The 22,143-nt window shown below is 37.9% G+C and overlaps 2 protein-coding genes across 2 annotated transcripts in view; one reads left to right on the top strand and one right to left on the bottom strand.

Moving 5' to 3' along the window:
- Nucleotides 1–22,143, bottom strand: part of LOC121382690 (protein FAM184A-like) — a 78,214-nt gene that overhangs the window by 34,724 nt on the left and 21,347 nt on the right. Inside the window, exons 8-9 of the mRNA XM_041512231.1 lie at nt 3,355–3,476; nt 750–900 (exon numbers count right to left, since the gene is read on the bottom strand). Of these exons, the coding sequence (XP_041368165.1) occupies nt 750–900; nt 3,355–3,476 (273 nt within the window). The remainder of the gene's footprint in view (nt 1–749; nt 901–3,354; nt 3,477–22,143) is intronic.
- Nucleotides 13,195–21,471, top strand: LOC121382691 (sex peptide receptor-like). Its single transcript, XM_041512232.1, has 2 exons — nt 13,195–14,561; nt 19,804–21,471. The coding sequence occupies exons 1-2, from the start codon at nt 14,149–14,151 to the stop codon at nt 20,600–20,602; spliced, it is 1,212 nt and encodes a 403-aa protein (XP_041368166.1). The 5' UTR covers nt 13,195–14,148; the 3' UTR covers nt 20,603–21,471.

The raw sequence follows: 22,143 nt of genomic DNA, 5'->3' as shown, positions 1-22,143 counted from the left end.
TTAATTTGGTCCTGAATTAACATACAAGTGGATATGTTTTGTTCAGTAATTGTTATGCAAGTTTCAGAGATCGCTATGTTACAAAACTGTCCAAGCATTTCTCAAAACATTAAATTTTAAGTTTCTTTACTGATTTCTTTATTTGTCCATCTCACCTTTTCTGAGATGACACTTTATTTTTCATGTTGACACTTCATGTTACTACAAACTGTTCAAGCATTTTTTTACTCACCTTTTTTATTTTTCTGTAACTTCCACTGTCATTTTTACTCACATTAATTTAGGGGGGTCCAAGCATTTCTTACCTTTTCGGTAAATCCACGTGTCATTTTTACTCACATTAATGTATTTTTTAACAGATTTCTTTATTTTTCCAACTGTAAAGTTTGTTTTGTTTAATGACACCACTAGAGCACATTGATTTATTAATCATCGGCTACTAGATGTCAAACATTTGGTAATTTTGATATACAGTCTTAGAGAGGAAACCCGCTACATTTTTCAATTAGCAGCAAGGGATCTTTTATATGCACTATCCCACAGACAGGATAACACATACCATGGCCTTTGATATACCAGTCGTAATGCACTGGCTGGAATGAGAAATAACCCAATGGGCCCCCCAACGGGGATCGATCCCAGACCGACCATGCATCAAGCGCATACTTTAACACCGGGCTACATCCCACCCTTTTATTATTTCCCAAAGACGACACGAACAACAAGCTGTCCGAGTGAGCATGCCTCACCTGCTTCTGCAGTTCACTAACTGTTTTCTCCAAGCCCCTCCTGATGGCGATGATTTCCTCGTCTTTTAAAGACGACAGTTTGTCTAGCGCCGCCTTCTTCTCATCATCCTTCTGCTGTGTGAGTTCAACCTGCAGCTTCTTACACTCAGTTCTAAACAAATACACAACATGCTTGTTTATATAATATGTTTTTGCACTAATTCATTTCTATATATATGTATATGTACATGTATATGTTTGGTTTTTCACTTAAGATCTACAGGTTTTCTTATCTTCTTTAAATAATAATAATGATAATGATAATAATAAAATAATAATAAATAATAATAAAATAATACTAATAAAACATTTTTTATTTATTTTTTATATACAGTCAAACTTCGATTCATAACTCGATCTTCAAGGAGACGAGCAAATAGTTCGAGTTTCAGGGAGTTTGAGTTTTCGAAATTAATATATAAGAGTTCAAATCTGAAACAGGAAGTAAATGATATAATGAACATTGATGTACATGTATTTTGCAGATGTCAAAATATGGCAGAATGTAACAAACAAACAAAACACTGAATGGAACAATATATATACATATGTTTATAGTGTCATTAATATCCCATCAAACGACTGCCTAATTAACACAGGACTGCACTGTATGATCCAGTCATTTGCTGCTGCTCATATATGTCTAGAGTTCCCCGATGACTCTGACAGACAGCGATGGCTATAAACATTTCTGTAGCGGACAAAAATGCCAAGAACATCAGGGAATTCATGGCTCCCCTTGATCTCCGAGCTGCACAGACACTAAAGAGGATTTTTTCTTCCCAATGATGTGCAGCTTATTACTAACAAACAAAAGACCAGATTGATATGTAATTACGCTGGTGTCAGTAGTCTTGACAGTTTGGTCATTAGCTTCAGTGTACATACATTTGTAGGTTTGTGGGTTACATAACTTACATGTGAACATGGGTGGTTCTGCAAAAAGTGCTTCACAGTGCATACAATATGTACATCTGTTTCTTCCTATCACTATTAGACATCTTCAGACAGTTAAAGAATAACACAACCTCCAATGAAAACCACTAACAGACAGCGTATAATTTATAAGGGGCTGTTAAGACTTGTTAAATACACTCTCTAATGGAGCACACAGGGGTTAAAATTTGTGCCTAAAGACTGGAGCTATCTATGTATATATATATAGATGGTCACTGGGTTCATAAGGATCAAAGACCAGTTCTTCATGGCCTACATGTATTTGATATCTAGTTACACAATTACTGAATGGCTGCCCTATACTACCAAAACAAGCTTACAAATTGCATATTTGTACATAAAATTATCAGTCACAGTGTTGCAGTATACCCTCTTACTAGTGCGAATAAATTTCAGTTTATTAAAACAGAGCATCATGTTTAATTGAACTGTACTATATTACGTCAAGGTGTAATATAGGAAAATTACACCACAAAACCTATATTGGTCGATTCCTAGAATGATAATCTTTCTACCTATATACCGTTTAATGATATCCGTGGGAGAAGTTTTATGTTTAAAGCTGTCACATTGTACATGTACCTCACAGATTGATATAAACAAAGACCAAGTTCATGTTTAAAGCTGGTCATACATGTATCTTAATTACAAGGAAGGTACCTCATACTTTCACTTATGAATATATAAAGATCAAGTTTGCATCTAAAGCGGGTCATGTTCTACATGCACATTACAATTTCATATACAGAATATTCTTTGTTTTCTTTAATGAAACCACTTTATTTCCTTATTAATCATCCGTTATTGGTTGTCAAACATTTGGTAATTTTTGTCACATTAACGTAAGAGAAAAGCCGCTACTTTTCTTTCATTAGCAGTAAGGCACCTTTTATATGCACTATCCAACAGACAGGACAGCACAACCCATGACTTTTGATATTCCTGTTGTGGACACTATTTGGGATGGAAAAAAAAACCCTCCAGTCACAGAGTGAGTTCACCAAGGGGATTCGATCCTATAAGGCAAGCACCTCAGGTAAATGCTCTATCGACTGAGCTAGATCCCACCCTTGTTGATGTGCAGAAAGACCAAGTCTGTGTTTTAAGCTGATGTTCCTACCTCATAGTTTCAGAAAGACTAAGTCTGTTTTAAGCTGATGTTCCTACCTCATAGTTTCAGAAAGACTAAGTCTGTTTTAAGCTGATGTTCCTACCTCATAGTTTCAGAAAGACTAAGTCTGTTTTAATCTGATGTTCCTACATGTATCTCATGGTTTCAGAAAGACTAAGTCTCTGTTTTAAGCTGATGTTCCTACCTCATAGTTTCAGAAAGACTAAGTCTGTTTTAATCTGATGTTCCTACATGTATCTCATGGTTTCAGAAAGACTAAGTCAGTTTTAAGCTGATGTTCCTACCTCATGGTTTCAGAAAGACCAAGTCTGTGTATTAATCTGATGTTCCTACCTCATGGTTTCAGAAAGACTAAGTCTATTGTAAGCTGCATGGTGTTCCTACCTCATGGTTTCAGAAAGACTAAGTCTATTGTAAGCTGGTGTTCCTACCTCATGGTTTCAGAAGGATAAGTCTATTGTAAGCTGGTGTTCCTACCTCATGGTTTCTGTCCACTTGTTGTCAAGTTGTGCGGCGAGGTTTTCTAGTCGTGTCTTCATCTCGAGCTCGTGCTCGGCCAGCTTGCTGTCGTGAAGCAGTTGTAACTTCTCCAGTTCAGCCTGGGAGAACAAAACACTCACATTTTAACTTCAAACAAGACTACTCCAAGAATGATGTCCATAAGACATTAACTCTTTCCTAAATGTCTTGCTTTAAAACAATACTAAATACATGAACGTGTAAAGCACAGGGCTTGAACTTAACAACGGCACTGACAGCAACTGCCAAAGTTCCAATCTGAATTGCTATATGTACATGCCAGGGCTTTACTAATGGCAATTTTTTGCTGTTGGATAAAAATTACCACTGTCAGTTTAAGGGATAATAATTTTTTTATGTTTATTTGTTGCAAAAGATAGTGGTTTAAAACTGCTGTATAGTCAAGCTATAAAAAACAAGTTTTTGTAAAATAAAAACCTTACATATGTCATGTTTTTGCTCAAAAGGCGATATATCAATTTGATAAACCAACATTTATGGTATGTAAAGAAAGAAATGTTTTATTTAATGATGCACTCAACACATTTTATTTATAGTTATAGTATATGGTGTCAGACATACATGTGTATGGTTGAGGACCACACAGATATTGAGAAAGGAAACCCACTGTCACCACTGCTTTTCAATTAGCAGCAAGGGATCTTTTATATGCACCATCCCACAGACAGGGTAGTACATACCACAGCCTTTGATATACCAGTTGTTGTGCAAACGCCAGACTGCAAATTTGGCAGGATTCGATACTTCTGGGTCAGATTTTGGGTCGGAAGCCAAACATTATAAGATGGAATTCCAAAATATTTGTATGATAAATTAATATTTTTACAATTCTGGTAAAATCCTTTAAAAAAATTAAAACAAATTATAAATTAAAAATTAAAATCCCAAGTTCCTGCATGCAGTCAATTAATTTAAGAATATGACACAGATGGAAACATCTGAAAATAAACACTGCAGTGTTATATCTAAGTGATAAAGCAGGCTGCAGGAAACCAGCAGGGTGTCTGTCAAATGTTGTGAAGCTTTACAAGATTTCACTTATAAAAAGTGCCACTGTGCAACAAAAATACAGTACAGGTGACAAGCAATAAAGCCCCCGTGGAACCATGACACGACAAACTCCAGATAATCTGAGCGGAGATTAGGACAGAGGGAGAGAGACATAATTTGCTTATTGACAGGTTTATCGAGAAGTGTAAGTGGAAATAGGATACATTCATCACCTGCTTGGTAAATTTAACCTGCAAATGAGACATGATGAGACAAAAAACACACACTCATTAAATGGAGAACTGCTTTTTTCATATGAAAAGATAGCGGTGAATAGAAACCCCAGATAACCTATCTGTCTGATACGTCACTGGTAACTCCATTCCATAACTTGGAGTCTTAAAAGCTAGTTTTGGAGTCATATAGAATACAGGCTGCAAATTTAATAGGATTCCATGCATGCTTCTGCGAATCCCAAAGTTTGTGCTGAAAGTGTAACATTAATTATCAGATGGGTTCCCAAAAGAACTGTATTGAATAATTTTACCGGAATCCCCCTCCTCCCAACCCTCCCAAATTTAAAATTCAATGCGTGGAATGCACAGTAAATAATATTGCAACATGACATACAATGTTATATAACTGAGTAACATACTGATACATGCTATATATACAATATATACACATAACCATACATAAATGTAGTCTTTTTTTGTAAATAATTCCTTATTCATATATATGTACAGGTAGCAAGGCCATTTCCCTTCCCTTTATAGTCCTTTTATATATTGGTTTAAAAACAGTATACAAATCTGCATATGAGCTCCAGTGTAGGATACCAAGATCACTGCTGTACTAATTACAGCACTTGGATCTAGATAGTACACCTACCAAACAGCAGACCACTGAGTACTAAATACAGATAGTAGGTCTATAGATATCTATAGTACACCTACCAAACAGCAGACCACTGAGTACTAAATACAGACAGTAGGTCTAGATATCTATAGTACACCTACCAAACAGCAGGCCACTCAGTACTAAATACAGACAGTAGGTCTAGATATCTATAGTACACCTACCAAACAGCAGGCCACTGAGTACTAAATACAGACAGTAGGTCTAGATATCTATAGTACACCTACCAAACAGCAGGCCACTGAGTACTAAATACAGATAGTAGATCTAGATGTCTATAGTACACCTACCAAACAGCAGGCCACTGAGTACTAAATACAGACAGTAGGTCTAGATATCTATAGTACACCTACCAAACAGCAGGCCACTGAGTACTAAATACAGATAGGTCTAGATATCTATAGTACATCTACCAAACAGCAGACCACTGAGTACTAAATACAGATAGTAGGTCTAGATATCTATAGTACACCTACCAAACAGCATACCACTCAGTACTAAATACAGATAGTAGGTCTAGATATCTATAGTACACCTACCAAACAGCAGAAAGGATCTTCATATACACACTTTCTTATAAAGACAGGACAGCACATACCATGACCTTTAATATCTATATGAGTCATGGGGGAATGGTTGGGATGGGTGCACCGGTTCACCACATATTGATACACCAATGATCATGGTGCACATGTGTTGTCATGGTAAACTAAAAATACATACAAGTGTACCTGTACCTGTACGTTTGTTTAATGACATGGGCATCTAGAAAGTTGGAGAAGAACCAACTACACCACACATACATGTACATGTAGGCTACGCCTACTGATTAGCAGCAAGGTGTGTTACATGTATTCCATTAAACAGATGGGTAGTGCATTTCATGGCTTATGACACATACACATGCACCAGATGTATATAGAGCACTGATTGTAGTGCACAAACCCCAGATGTGAATACCTAATGATGGGGATTGATCCTACAACCTACAGGACCTCAAGATGTCGAGAAAGCCAAGAAATCGAATCTATAGTCAGAGATTCTTTGATATATATATACATGTATATCCTCCGGTATCGTTAAATCAAAAATTTACTGATGGAATGAAATATGGGATCGCCATCAACACTAACAGGAAAGAAGTGCTGCAATCACAACCCCGATCATCCTGTGTCAGAAGTTTCAGGAAGTTAACCGTTTTACAAACATTCACTCTCACATTACCGACATTCAGTCCCATATTAAGATGTTTGTGTTTTATTGAGACATTAATATAGTGACTGAAATTTATTCTACAATATCAAATGTTCCCTTATTTCTTTCAGTATGAATATATATATTTTTTCAAACTCCCACTCTGCTACATGTATATATATATATATAGAGGATAATAAACGAGTTACCAGTTATTATCAAATTTATGTCCCGAGTGAAATAATTTTCAGTTGTCACAAGCTTTAGCGAGTGACAAATGAAAATTATTTCACGAGGGACATAAATTTGATAATAACTGGTACCGAGTTTGTTATTCTATTTATTACCTCAGCTATTTTTCTCTAAAAGCCTTTAATTTCGACGCACATGCACGAAGGCCAACCTGTATAGGAATGATGTAAACCACTTTACGCACTGTTCTGAGAATTACTATAACGTTGTAATTTAATCACATTCATAATTTTTAAAAACACAAGTTCTCTTTATTCTGCTTCCAAATTTATAATGAATTGCATTAAAATGATATTTTGTTATTACACCAAAAACAGAGACCCGTAAAGGCAAACTCTTTAAACTACATGACGTCATTTTGTGTGTTTGTCAAATCGTGATGACGTCATATTTAGTACCGACAAAGTCATTGGTTTGTAAGCGTAAAATTGTCCAATAGTATTGTTCGTTAGACCGATGCATCATAATTTCTCAGTGAGAAATTATGATTTTTATTTTCCCTGTTATAAGTGACCGCTGGGGTAATAAATATATCTATATGTACATTTGTATATTGTAACTAGATTCTCAATTTGTGTACCAGGGACCTAATTCACTAAACTCTCGCAACTTTGTGATATCACAGTGCAATGCTAAAAGACTTGCTAAAAAAGGAAAGAAAGAAGTGTTTTATTTAACGACGCACTCAACACATTTTATTTACGGTTATATGGCATCAGACATATGGTTAAGGACCACACAGATTTTGAGAGGAAACCCGCTGTCGCCACTACATGGGCTACTCTTTCCGATTAGCAGCAAGGGATCTTTTATTTGCGCTTCCCACAGGCAAGATAGCACAAACCATGGCCTTTGTTGAACCAGTTATGGATCACTGGTTGGTGCAAGTGGTTTACACCTACCCACTGAACCTTGCGGAGCACTCACTCAGGGTTTGGAGTCGGTATCTGGATTAAAAATCCCATGGCTCGACTGGGATCCGAACCCAGTACCTACCAGCCTGTAGACCGATGGCCTACCACGACGCCACCGAGGTCGGTGCTAAAAGAGGATGCCATGTTGTCTAGCAGAGACTAAGAGAGCTTTGTGAATTAGGCCCCAGAAATGGAATGAGTGTTATTACTTCGAATATGAACCTAGCAAGCGGACCCAAGCAGTCTACATTTCTCCTGAACATCTATTTGTTTTAATCTCAGTATATAAGAGGCGGGGGTGGGGGGTGGGGGTGGAGGGGGAGGTTTGGACGAAATTTCCCAGCCTACACCCATGTACACTGAATTAAAATGTAAACAAACCAGACACATCACACAAGAACCTGTGACCCGCTGGCTGACTTAACAAGACAATTAAGACCAACTTTAGTCATGTCGTTTTAATTGCTGCTGCAAGTGCAAGTTGCAAGCTCTCTAAGAAGTGTGCAGCTTGTGTCTACAGAGGGGTGTTTGCTGTGTACACATGTAGTTTAAGTGGCACTCGTGTTACACACGACTGTGTACCTACGGCTTCAAGAGGTTTACGTGGAGCGCACAGAGGGTAGAGACTCGAGGAAACAAGGGTTGACACCAACAACATAATGGAGAGGAAGTGAACCAGAACCTGCCTCAAGTGCTGCTCTTCAAGGGGAATCAAGTGCTACAGTTAATTTCTCTAAGAACTCTCTGTAATAACCACTAGCATGTACAACATGTACTTGCCAATACACAACAGTTTTAATATCCATCAACAAGTAAGGAAGGAAATATTTTATTTAACGACGCACTCAACACATTTTATTTACGGTTATATGGCATCAGACATATGGTTAAGGACCACACAGATATTGAGGGAGGAAACCTGCTGTCGCCACTTCATGGGCTATTCTTTTCGATTAGCAGCAAGGGATCTTTTATATTCACCATCCCACAGACAGGGTAGTACATACCACGGCCTTTGATATACCAGATGTAGTGCACTGGCTGCCATCAACAAGTATTCACTCTTAATTAACAAGATACTATTTTGCATTACTACATTTAATAGGAAACTAGGAAAAGTTAAAAAAGCAAAAGATTGATTTTAAAATTTTGTATACATAAACAATTTTATATAAAATCCATAACATTATAATTACCAAAACATTCAATGAAAAGCAAGAAAAGAACAAATAAAATTCTATGATTATTTCAACATTTAGTCTGATAGTGATAACAACTTCTTGCCTTCCAACTTTGCTGAGGCCAGACATATAACAGAATAACTACAGTGAAACCTCCCAAAACCGTACCCTTTGTAAACCGGAATTCCCTCAAAACTGGACGTTTTTCATGGTCCCTTTTTAAATATCTGTGTGCAGGAGAGAACCTCTCTAAACCAGATACCTCTTAAAAGCAGACTTTTTACTTTGTCATGAGGGTGTCCGGTTTAGAGAAGTTTCACTGTACAACCAATGATTCCACACATTCCACAATATACTGGAATATATCTGTGACACTACAGGTTAAACAGGATAAACATTCTGTCCATAGTGATTGGCACTGGTCACGTTGGATTGGCACGTTTGAAACTGGATTTACAGTCACGAATGGCTGAGAATTGCCTGCACCAGATAGAACAGAGTCCTAAATACATGCTTAAATGTTTCTGCCAGCATGATGCTACCGACTGACCACCATTTAAATATCATATCAATGTAATAATTAAGTTATCAATTTCATACTCTCTTAAAAACCCCAGAAAAGACATTGGCATTGCATCAAAGACTGGAGCAGCCATGTGGATTATTGGTCCATCTAAGGATGAAGATAAATATACATTCCCAAACCCACCACTATTGAGCACATTGATTTATTCATCATCGGCTAATGGATGTCAAACATTTGGTGATTTTGACATATAGTCTTAGAGAGGGAAACCGCAACATTTTAACATTAATAGCAAGGGATCTTTTAAATGCACCATCCTGGCACAGACCGACAGCACAAAACCCAGCCTTTGATATACTAGTTGTCATGCACTGGCTGGAATAAGAAATAGCCCAATGGGCCCACCAACGTGGATCGATCCCAGACCGACCACACATTAGGCCAACACTTCACTACATCACACCCTCACTCCACTGGAAGACAAATTAATATATTAAAGACCCTTCCAAAAGCTGGCATCTCCCAATCCTTATAAAACAAAAATAAAAATATTCACTATTTCCACCATTTTCTAGACCTATAACCTTGCAGAATATACATGTAATATTAATTAGTATTATGTTATGCATAAACAAGCATTCTGAATATTTATAGAGATCTGCAGCGGCTATTTTAATAAAACTAAGGCATTTCTCAAGTGATCTAGGAAACCTGTGTACACCAATGTGTCGCCAGTATCAAGTGGAATTCTTAATTAATGTCCAATCAAATGTTTACTGGTCATTGTGTTTCACATTTTTAGGTTCCTGATGTATCTTGTTACAAAATACTATATATTACTATCCCATCCATCTAATAATAAAAAAAAGAAAAAAGAAAAAAGGTACAACTATTCGATATGTAATTTAAAACAAATAATTTAAAGATCATTTTATTTATTTATCTGATGATGCTTAAATAATGACAACCAAATACAAATCACTTAAAAAATTATAATGTTCATTGACCGTTTCTATGAATATATTCATGTTTATCCTGCAACCACTGTTTCTGTTGACAAAATATAATGATGGATAAAGCAAAGTCATATCCTGCTAGTAGCAGGATATGACTTTTGATGTCACTCATGTGACTTCACATGCATAGCTACATCACTCATGTGACTTCACATGCATAGCTACATCACTCATGTGACTTCACATGCATAGCTACATCACTCATGTGACTTCACATGCATAGCTACATCACTCATGTGACTTCACATGCATAGCTACATTACAAAATCATTTCACCGCTAGGTCATCATATGATGTGGCTGAAATAACAGAAATAATAGCTTTTCCCCTTAATTTTTATGGTCTGCAGGATAAAGATAATAACTAGTTAATGATTCGGATATCTGTTTTATCCTGTTCAGGCTGAATGAGAAATTCCATTTGGCAGAGCCTCACAGAATTTCCCATTCTTACCTTCACAGGATAAAGCAGATATCCGAAGTCATTAACTAGTTATTATCTACATATAGTATTATACTGACAATGATAAAACAACACAAAACACATGTGTTATATTTTGAAAGTACAAAGGTACATGTGTAATCATTTTGCGAGATATAAGCAATGGTATACACAATAATTACCATCAAATGTGAACATCACACTTCACCAACAGTACTACAGTGATAAAATGTGAGATTTCATATAAAAAAACAATTTGGCATATTTTCTTCTGATCGTCAGTATATACATGGCTATAGATGATATCCAAACGGAAACATTTATCAAAACGCCACACAATAAATTGAAATTCACAGACAGAGATGCCAAATTAAACATTAACTGTATCTCACACGTCTAAAGAGTGGCCATCTTATATATACAGCCAGCTCAATGATAAGCTGAAAGGTTGGATACTTTTTGAAGAAAACCACTAACATAAACAGACTATATTTAGGCTAGACTACAGGCACCACATCTCAATATGACACCCACTGGCTGCACATTTAGTGGATGTTACACACAATATAGTATTTGTTAGTTTAAATAAACTGTTCAGAGGAGTTGAGCTGAAAGGGTGACAGCCAGGAAGTGCTGTTTACGTAACGAGTACACATGATAATCCCACTTGCTGGCAATCTGGAGGGAGATAGCAATAGAGGTTTTCATCGCACAATGACATGTTGTGCAGTGTGGGAGATCGGACAATCTCTCATCAGGGCTGCACATCTTTACACACCCAAACTTAATGCTGGTGCACGGCACTGACCTTTTTTTTATTAACACTGTCAAACTGTATTCAAATGATCTCTTGACTCACACTATTTTCAGGGTGGGACATGGCCTAGTGCAAGTGCTCGTTTGATGGGCGGTCGGTTTTGGATCAATCCCCACTGGTGGCCAAATTATATATTGGGTGCATTTCTTGTTCCAGACAGTTTGAAATCCAATAGCCGATGATTAAATAATCAAAGTGCTCTAGTGGTGTCATTAAACAAACACATACTTTAACTTTTGCACTATTTTCAAGCAGTGATCAGAATTTGATATATACATGCAAAGAAAGTTAAAGGTTTGTTTTGTTTAACAACGCCACTAGAGCACATCGATTTATTAATCATCAGCTGTTGGTTGTCAAACACTTGGTAACTTGACATGTAGTCTTCAGAGGAAGGGATGTTTTATATGCCCACAGACAGAATAGCACATACCATGGCCTTTGATAATATATTGGTTGGGATGCACCCACCCACCCCCAATAATCAGAGAATGGATCCACCGAGTGGGTTTGATCCTGTGACCAAAGCACTGCAAGGCAAGTGATAAACTGACCAAACTGGATCTGGGAACTGGAACATACATATAAATATATCATTTATGATTGGGGGGGGGGGGGGGGGGGGGGGGAGAGAGAGCAGGGGTGCTTTTCACTACATGTATATATCTATTTTTTATTATTTTCAAAAACAAATTCCAAATATTGTTTAACGACACCACAAGAGCACATTGATTAATTAATCATCAGCTATTGGATGTCAAACATGTGGTTATTCTGACTTGTAGTCATCAGAGGAAACGCATTACATTTTTCCATTTGCAGCAAGGGATCTATTATATGCACTTTCCCACAGACAGGAAAGCACATACATGTACCATGGCCTTTGACCAGTTCTGGTGCACTGCATGGTTGGAACAACAAAAAACCCAAAACCAATTAGTTGAATGGATCCACCGAGGTTGTTCGATCCTGTGATGGAAGCACCTCAGGCGAGCTCCGAGCCAACTAAACTAAATCCTGCCCCTCTGTTAACTACATGTATGTTATCTTTTTTTAAACTTAATCTAATATAATGTATACACACACACACACACACACACACACACACACACACCCACACAAACACCAACCCACACCCACCAACAACAACAACAACAAGCCCCTCAAAATCCTCCCCAAAAACAACTGCAGTTAAATTTTCCTTCAAATTACATTTAATTTAATGGTAAATTCAATTCATTCAATTTTCTTTTCTGGTATTCATTTTGTCTTTTAATAATGGTAACATCTGTTTTCAATCTAATTTTACTTAAAATACCTTTATTTAAACACAGCAGTTTTCTTTTCTTTAAATTACATTAACGGCAAATTGCACTCGATAAATTTTGTACTTTGCTGGCAGTCATTAATTTACCTTTGAAACACCTGTTTTCAATATCACTTTACTTGAACATTCCTTTATTCAAACATAGCTTACTTTAAACAAATAAAGAAAAAAAAGATGTATGTTAAGTTATGACCTTAATGCCAGACATACGAACTACGAGAGGTACGAAAGTATATAAATAATGCATGTTTCCTGCAACAGAGGCAGCAAGCAATCTTGGCTTATGTATAAGAGACTGATTCTCAACTGCCAACTGACAGCTGCCAGTGAAGTGAGGAAGTGGGTAAGTCTCCCGGCTGTAATTGGACGTAACCAGAGGCCCCAGGAGACTCCACCCACCGCCACAAGCCACAAGCAGTCGTACAGGGATATATTTTCACAATCCGAGGTAGACCATCATCACTGTGCTCCAGTCAGATGATCCTGCCACACCAGCAGTCTTATACCCGGACTGGCAGTTACATGCAGCTAGCAGCAATTTATCCAATTACCTCCACAATTGCAAATTGTTCCAGCACCCATCAGCTGACAGAACCAGCGGTGGGGCATTCATACAGCTGTTGACAGCGAATGCACGGCAGGTGCAGTTAATTGTTATTCTCTCCTGACACCTCACTGTGAGGACAGATGTCAAGAAGGAGCTGTAAAAAGTGATTTTTAAAAATCAAACTGGCAACCCAATTCCGTTACTTGTGAGATATATATATATGTGTGTGTGTACGATGCAGTGCAGATTTCCATTCACTGAAGAAAAAAGAATTTTGAGAAATCAACCAAACGTTGTTGTTATCGTACCAACCTGCTGAACTAAATACGAATGACATTATAAAACCAGGTGATCTTACGACAATAGATCTGGGATAGATTCATATTTCATATTCAGTGGAATTCAGCAAAAAAAAAAAAAAAATACTTTGGAAATTGTTACACATACTAAAAAAAAAAACTTTGGTCATATTTGTCACAAATGTTTTGAAAAAGAACAATTCCAAAAATCAGTACTTTGGGAAAATAATATTTTTGAAATTCTTCGAAAGAAACTTGATAAAAAACACAAAAAACAATCAAATTCAGAAAAATCCAACAATTCTGACAATGAACAACATAACCGAAACTGCGCAGCAAGTCATTTCGTCCGACGGAATGGCACAGGTGCTGACAACATTAATACCTCTGCTGGGTACACAGGCCGCCAACACCACGGTTGCCATGACGACAGGGCGCGTCCGGCCATCGGTGCCGCCTGAGTACCTGCTCCAGGTGATATTCGTGTGTGACCAGGTTCTCACCCCGCTGGTCGTGTGTTTCGGCATCATCGGCAACATCTTCAGCATCGTCGTGTTGACGCGCAAGGAGATGTCGTCACCCACCAACTGCTTCCTCAAGGCGCTGGCTGCGTCAGACGTGATGCTGCTCGTCGTGCAGATTCCCCACTTCCTGTCCTACAACCACCGCCTCAACGACACACACTCCTTCAAGATCTTCTATAGATACTACACCATCTTCAGGTACGTTCAGTAAAATGTAGTGCCAGTAGAAATAATGTCGTTTATTTTGTTGTTTTTAATTTTAAAAAAAATTATAATAATAAGGAAGGAAGGAAAAGTTTTATTTAATGACGCACTCAACACATTTTTATTTACTGTTATATGGCGTCGAACCACACAGATAGATACTGAGAGAGGAAACCCGCTGTCGCCACTTCATGGGCTACTCTTTTCGATTAGCAGCAAGGGATCTTTTATATGCACCATCCCATAGACAGGATAGCACATACCACGGCCGTTGATGTACCAGTCATGGTGCACTGGCTGGAGCGAGAAATAGCTCAATGGGCCCACCGACGGGGATCCATACTACATGTTATCCATACTACATGTATATGTACGTACCTGTACACAAGAATTCATCACTCATTAACCGGTCTCGATGGCGTCGTGGGTAGGCCATCGGTCTACAGGCTGGTAGGTACTGGGTTCGGATCCCAGTCAAGGCATAGGATTTTTAATCCAGATACCGACTCCAAACCCTGAGTGAGTGCTCCGCAAGGCTCAATGGGTAGGTGTAATCCACTTGCACCGACCAGTGATCCATAACTGGTTCAACCAAGGCCATGGTTTGTGCTATCCTGCCTGTGGGAAGCACAAATAAAAGATCCTTTGTTGCTAATCGGAAAGAGTAGCCCATGTAGTGGCGACAGCGGGTTTCCTCTCAAAATCTATGTGGTCCTTAACCATATGTCTGACGCCATATAATCGTAAATAAAATGTGTTGAGTGTGTCGTTAAATAAAACATTCTTTTCTTTTTTTCATCACTCATTACATCTTTCCACACTTTATGACCTACTGTACTTCAAACCTGGGTCTTTAATAGTGAACCAGTGGTAATCTATTTACTGTGACAAATCTTCCAATAAAATTTTTTTGTTTAATGACACCACTACATGTATACATGTAGCGCACTGATTTATTAATCATCGGCTATTGGATGTCAAACATTTGGTAATTCTGACTCGTAGTCATCAGAGAAAACTCGCTTCATTTTTACTAACGCAGCAAGGGATCTTTTATATGCATTTTCCCACAGACAGGAAAGCATATACCACAGCCTTTGACCAGTTGTGGTACAATGCTTGGAATGAGAAAAAACCCAATCAGTTGAATGGATCCATCGATGGTTCGATCCTGGCAATGCAAGCACCTCAAGCGAGCACTCAACCAACAGCTAAATCCAGCCCCACATCATACTGTAAAACGGATAAAATTCGTGAATGTGTAACTTTCGCGTTTTTAATTTACCCGCAAAAATTACACTTATGCAAATAATAAAATCCATTAGATAAAAAAACAAAACCCAAAAAACAAAACCCAAAAACCCCAAACAACAAACAGTTTAGCAATTTTGGCACGCTGTTCTGCATAATACAGTCCATATTCACCGCGTTTTTGTTTACGAGTTGTAGCAGTGTTTAATTTATCAAAAGGCATCATTGGCGGCCTGTGTCGATTGAACTTCTTCGATCGTTAAACACGTTGAAGGGTCAGGTAAACCAACAGTTTCAGGTTTGTTCGCGCTTTTTTTAACCACTGCAAAATTGAACCTAGCTGCCATAACGCTGTTTTTGTGAAGAATGATACATATAGTATCATTTAGAACAGACATTCATACTGGTATTGTTAAGCTGTGAATTAACATTTAGAAATTAGTATAATGAGCCATTTTTAATTGGCCAATCAAAATAAGGGACACAAATGGTTTTGTAAACTTCTGAAAAAATGCCATCGACATGCGACAAAAACAAAAGAGGTGAGATGTTTTTAACAACCGGTGTTTAAACATTAAAAAAAGATTACTAGTACAAGTATTTGTCTTTATTTCACACTTTCTGGAGAGTTGATTGAACCACATCCTGGATTACTTTCATTAATTGTACACACAGTGTGGTCGCTGCTGGATAAAAGACATGTGGCTGCAGTGCTTAGCGGAGTCTCTCAGAAAGGGATAATATTACATATACCTCTGTTGACTGCTCTAATGTCAGTTATGTACCAAAGTATAGTTTTGTAAGTGTTAATAATTTAGAGAAACAAAAACAAAATAAAACAAAAACCATGATACTGCGAAAATTAGAAACCACGAGCTGCCTGTATTTTTGATATCGCGAAAATTTACTGCCGCGAATAATACCCGTTTTACAGTAAGAAGCTGTGGAAGTGTCAAGACTAAGAAAGATGGCATCAAAATGACATCACTTGGTAAGGTGGGACGTAGCCTAGTGGTATAGTGCTCAATTGATGCATGGTCAGTTTGGGATCGATCCCAGTCAGTCGACCCATATTGGGCTACTTCTTGTTCCAGTCAGTGCACCATGACTGGTATATCAATGGCCATGGTATGTGCTATCCTGTCTGTGAAATGATGCAGATAACAGATCCCTTTAAGGCTTGCTACTAATGGAAAAATGTAGTGGGTTTCCTTGCTGTCAAACTACCAAATGTTTGACATCCAATAGTCAATGATTAATAAATTAATGTGCTCTAGTGGTGTCATTAAACAAAATAAACTTTTAACTTTCATTTGGTGATAAACCAATTAAGAATAACGTTTACCATAAGGAAAAAACCCAAGTTGTTATGTTTTTTCTTTAGTCATTTTTATTGTTTGAATTTCACTTCTGACCCCAATCATCCTTCAAGATCTTTGGTGGTCATAAAACCTACTGTAATAATGAACTACCGGTTGTAATGTTTGCCCAATGAATTCACTGTTATCATATAACCATTCCCCACAGCTAATACACCTTGCAATTGTGTCAATTGTAAACAATGTAAATTCTTATTAGAGTTGCCCTACTTTTTTTGTAGAGTATATATACAATAATCAATAAATCTGTTGTGGAAGTAACTAAACAAATTGATGTGGCACTACAAATAGGTTCACCACGTTCAAGCTATTAACTGTAAAAAGACACCACTGAAACAAACACTCTACACACATACACACTATACACATGTACATCTTTAACACAGACACACACTTGTACAACATGGGTGTATAACAGTGCTGTATTAAGACTTCCCAAAGACCACTGGAAGCTGTAATCTAATCCGCAGGAAGCTAGGCTACACCAAGTCTGTCAAATCAAGGGACCTGACACTTGACTGCCTGTTAGAGTCAATCGACCTGTGACACTGTCACTTGTGTAACCAGCAGTAATTACAATACCCCACTTGTCTTATAGAACCATTAGATGAAAAAACATATTACTTCAATAACTACAATGTACCGGTATTAGCTTATCATCTAAGACCTGGTGCACATTTGGTCTTCAAACATATATGCCTCTATTTTTATAAGATCTAAAGATAAAAGAAATGGGAAAAAAAGGACGGTTCTTTAAGAAAATGTTTATTCTTATATTAATGTTAAATCTTCCATCTAGTATCTACATTAATAACATTGTTTGTTAATGTGAAATCCAAACACGACTGCATGCTGCTTTTATAAACTTGCTGTCAACACACAAAGCAGCGTCTGTGTAATCCCAATTTCTAGGTAAACAGAAATATGACCATGTAGACTCTTGACTAGAGATAATAGGTTGTGTGACATCGGTCTTATTAAAAAAATTCCATGATCTTTCCATGACAAAATATATATTTTTTTTTACCATTATTTAACATATATTCACGTACAGTGTATCAGACCATAGGATTTCACAAATTTCACAACAAACACTTTTTCGGTTCCATGCCTTGTGATCATGGGAACTTATTGGAAACTGTTTTTTTAAATAATTACAACTATATTATTTTCGTTGAATAGTTGTACTTGATATAATAATCATAGGAAAAACAATTTTGGTTCCATGTAAGTCTGTTTTTAACTTTATTTAAAAACATTTTTTTAATGTGACCTCTCCCTTCCTCCCTCACCACAGCCATCCTCTCCAAAATGGAACAGGTTAATGACTTTATACATTTTAAAAGTTAGTTCATAACAAGTTTGCTGTTGATGTTACAAACTGTAAGCACCTAATTTGTACAGCAGTTGTATTTCATTATGAGAAATAAAGGAATGCCATATATTTTTATCCTTCCCATTTTGAGCACTCAATATTGCCCCCCCCCCCCCCCCCCCCCCCAAAAAAACCCCAACCCCAACCCCACCCCAACCCCCAAAATATATTCATAAATACATGTATATGAGGATTTTATATTGCATTGTTAAAATTAATAAACTGGAAGTCTGAAATTGTCATTGGATATCTGCTTTATCCTGTTCAGGCCGGATGAGAAATTCCGCTTGGCAGAGCCTCGCAGAATTTCCCATTGTTACCTTCACAGGATAAAGTAGATATCCGACGTCAACATTTCAATAGCCATTATAAAGACAAACATTTTCTACTGCTGCAGGTTTGTCATGTAGTCAGGGATATAATATTACTACTGTTAAACCTCTCTAAACCAGACACTAATGAGATAACGTAAAAAGTCTGGTATTTAGGGGTATTGGGGGAATACCAGTTTATAAATGGTCAGGTTTTAAGGGAATTCTGATTTTGTGGGCTTTCACTGAATTATTTATTAAAATGCAATCCATTTATAGAATATCATACAGTATTTTCATTTTTAACTTATTTTAGTACTGTTCAAGGATGCTGTCCTGAGCACACACATAAATTGTTAGTGAGAGAAGTCAGTGTAATGGTCTTACCCACTGACTCATTAAAACTCACTCTGGTTGGGAGTCGGTAATGGGGTGTGAACCCAGTACCTACCGGCCGTAAGTCCGATGGCTCAATCATTATACCAGAGAGGCCAATCATAATATATATTCAGATACTGTTGTGAGGTCATACATTGTTTTTCATAAAAGGTATTATGTATATAGTACATTTACAAATGTATATAGGATACATTTTAACACAAATTAAATTGTATCCTTGTTAGAAAATCATTAAATCTTTATTTAATAGTCATTTGACATCTACATTAGTGGCTTATAAAGTTTGCCTCATATATCAACTTTAAATTTTCACTGTAATTTCCAATTTTAAAAACTATGGTCACAATGGTATTTAATTACTATGACAGTAGTGCCAAGATTGTTTTGACCATGAAACGAGGCCCAGGTTATGACTGGTATGAATGTAGTGTAAAACTAGAAACAACAACAACAACAACACATACATGTATACCAAACTTATTATTATTATTATTTTTTAACAACTAATTTTGTTTTTGCAGATATTTTGCCAACAACACCTTCATCACTTGTACGTGCTGGATAACGGTCGCCGTGACGATCGAGCGCTTCATCTCGCTGCGGTTCATGATGAACTCGAGGATGGTGTGTACGATCCGCCGGGCCCGGCGTGCGATCCTGGCCATCTTCCTCATGTCCTTCGTGTTCCACTTCTCCAAGTTCTTTGAGTACGAGCCCAACCTCAACCTGCGACAGCCTTTCCCCGTGGTGGGCACGGCCCTGGTGCACTCCACGGCCTATGAGACGTATGTGCATATCGCCAACATCACGCTGGCGGCCATCATCCCCGTCTTCGTGCTCATCGTCGTCAACAGCTTCCTCATCTTCTTCCTCACCACCCACCGCCGCCGCATGCTCAAGCACAAGACACCCGGGTCAGGGTCAACGTCGCAGGTCGACATGATGCACATCAGTTTCATCGTCGTCTCCATGGTGCTCGTCTTCATCATCTGCCACTCCGTCGGGGTCTTCCTCGCCCTCAACATTGCCGTCCACGGCCGGTACAAGATCTTCGCCAATCCCCTCTTTGTCAGCATGAAGCATGTCAATGGTCTGCTGGTGTTCGTCAACTCCAGCATCAACTTCCTGCTGTACTGCGCCATCAGCAGGAAGTTCCGCACAACGTTTGCGTCAATTTTTTTAGGTCGACTCAGCAAGAAGATGTCGTGGCCGCTCCAGACGTCCACCAACGAGCAGAGCATGCTGAGCAAGGCCAACGTGACGACGCTGTACACGTCGCAGATATCCACAACTAGTTCAAAGGGAGTGGATGATCTGTAGTCATCACAACACTGTCACAACTAAAGACGATTTAAGCATTGGACAACTGCTGTATAATTGCAGATATCCACAACAAGTTCTTAGGGAGTCGATCATCTGTAATTATTACAGCCCTGTCAGAACCAATGACGATTTAAGCATTGGACAACTGCTGTATAATTGCAGATATCCACAACAAGTTCTTAGGGAGTCGATCATCAGTAATTATTACAGCACTGTCAGAACCAATGACGATTTAAGCACTGGACAACTGCTGTATAATTGCAGATGTCCACAGCAAGTTCTTATGGAGTTGATCATCTGTAATTATCACAACACTGTCAGAACCAAAGACAATTTAAACACTGGACAGCTGCTGTGTAATTGCAAATATCCACAACTAGTTCTAAGGGAGCTGATGATGATATATAAATTTTAATCACCAAAAAATATTATGAAATTTAAAAATGAGATATCCACTAAATCGTTGTGGAGGAAAACCTAACCACGTGTATGAAATGACACCAGAAAGACCAACAAGCTCGAGATAATAGATGATGGTTAGAGATGAACATAAAAGTTGTGGAGGGAAAACAATTTCCTAGAACAATATCTCAACACCAAGATATCCTGGGCTCTTGAAGTCAGGATAATGATGTTTCAAAGTACATGGACTTAAAGACAAATGCTGGTGTGTACATAAAAGTTTAAAATGAACTCACAAATTCAAAGGGTTTATTTATTAAATGTAATTGTGTATGATGGTATGACTTGAAATGGCAAGGTGTTGTCACAATCAAAGCACAAACTACTGTGGACAGATATATAGACACTGTAAATACACCTATAGTCAAACTTGTTTATAAAGGTCATCCATGTAACCTACAAAATATGGCAATTATGTTTAGGTTATCTTTATGCAGAGGTATTTATTAATCTAACTGTCTATGGTAGTATGAATACAAATGGCAAGATAGACACTGTAACTGTATATACACCAATAGTCAAAATTGTTTATAAAGGCCAACCTACAAAACAGGGCGATTATGTGTAGGTTATCCTTTTGCAGAGGTATTTATTAATGTAATTGTCCATGGTGGTATGAAAGAAAGAAATGTTTTATTTAACGACGCACTCAACACATTTTATTTACGGTTATATGGCGTCAGACATATGGTTAAAGACCACACAGATTTTGAGAGGAAACCCGCTGTCGCCACTACATGGGCTACTCTTTCCGATTAGCAGCAAGGGATCTTTTATTTGCGCTTCCCACAGACAGGATAGCACAAACCATGGCCTTTGCTGAACCAGTTATGGATCACTGGTCGGTGCAAGTGGTATACACCTACCCAATGAGCCTTGTGGAGCATTCACTCAGGGTTTGGAGTTGGTATCTGGATTAAACATCCCATGCCTCGACTGGGATCCGAACCCAGTACCTACCAGCCTGTAGACAGATGGCCTAACCACGACGCCACCAAGGCCGGTATGGTGGTATGAATACAAATGGCAAGATGTCATCACAATCAAAGCACAAACTACTGTGGACAGATACACTG

The sequence above is a fragment of the Gigantopelta aegis genome, chromosome 10 (genome assembly GCF_016097555.1).
Source record: "Gigantopelta aegis isolate Gae_Host chromosome 10, Gae_host_genome, whole genome shotgun sequence".
In the NCBI taxonomy this organism is placed as follows: Eukaryota; Metazoa; Mollusca; class Gastropoda; order Neomphalida; family Peltospiridae; genus Gigantopelta; species Gigantopelta aegis.
This window is presented reverse-complemented; position numbering and strand designations above follow the sequence as displayed.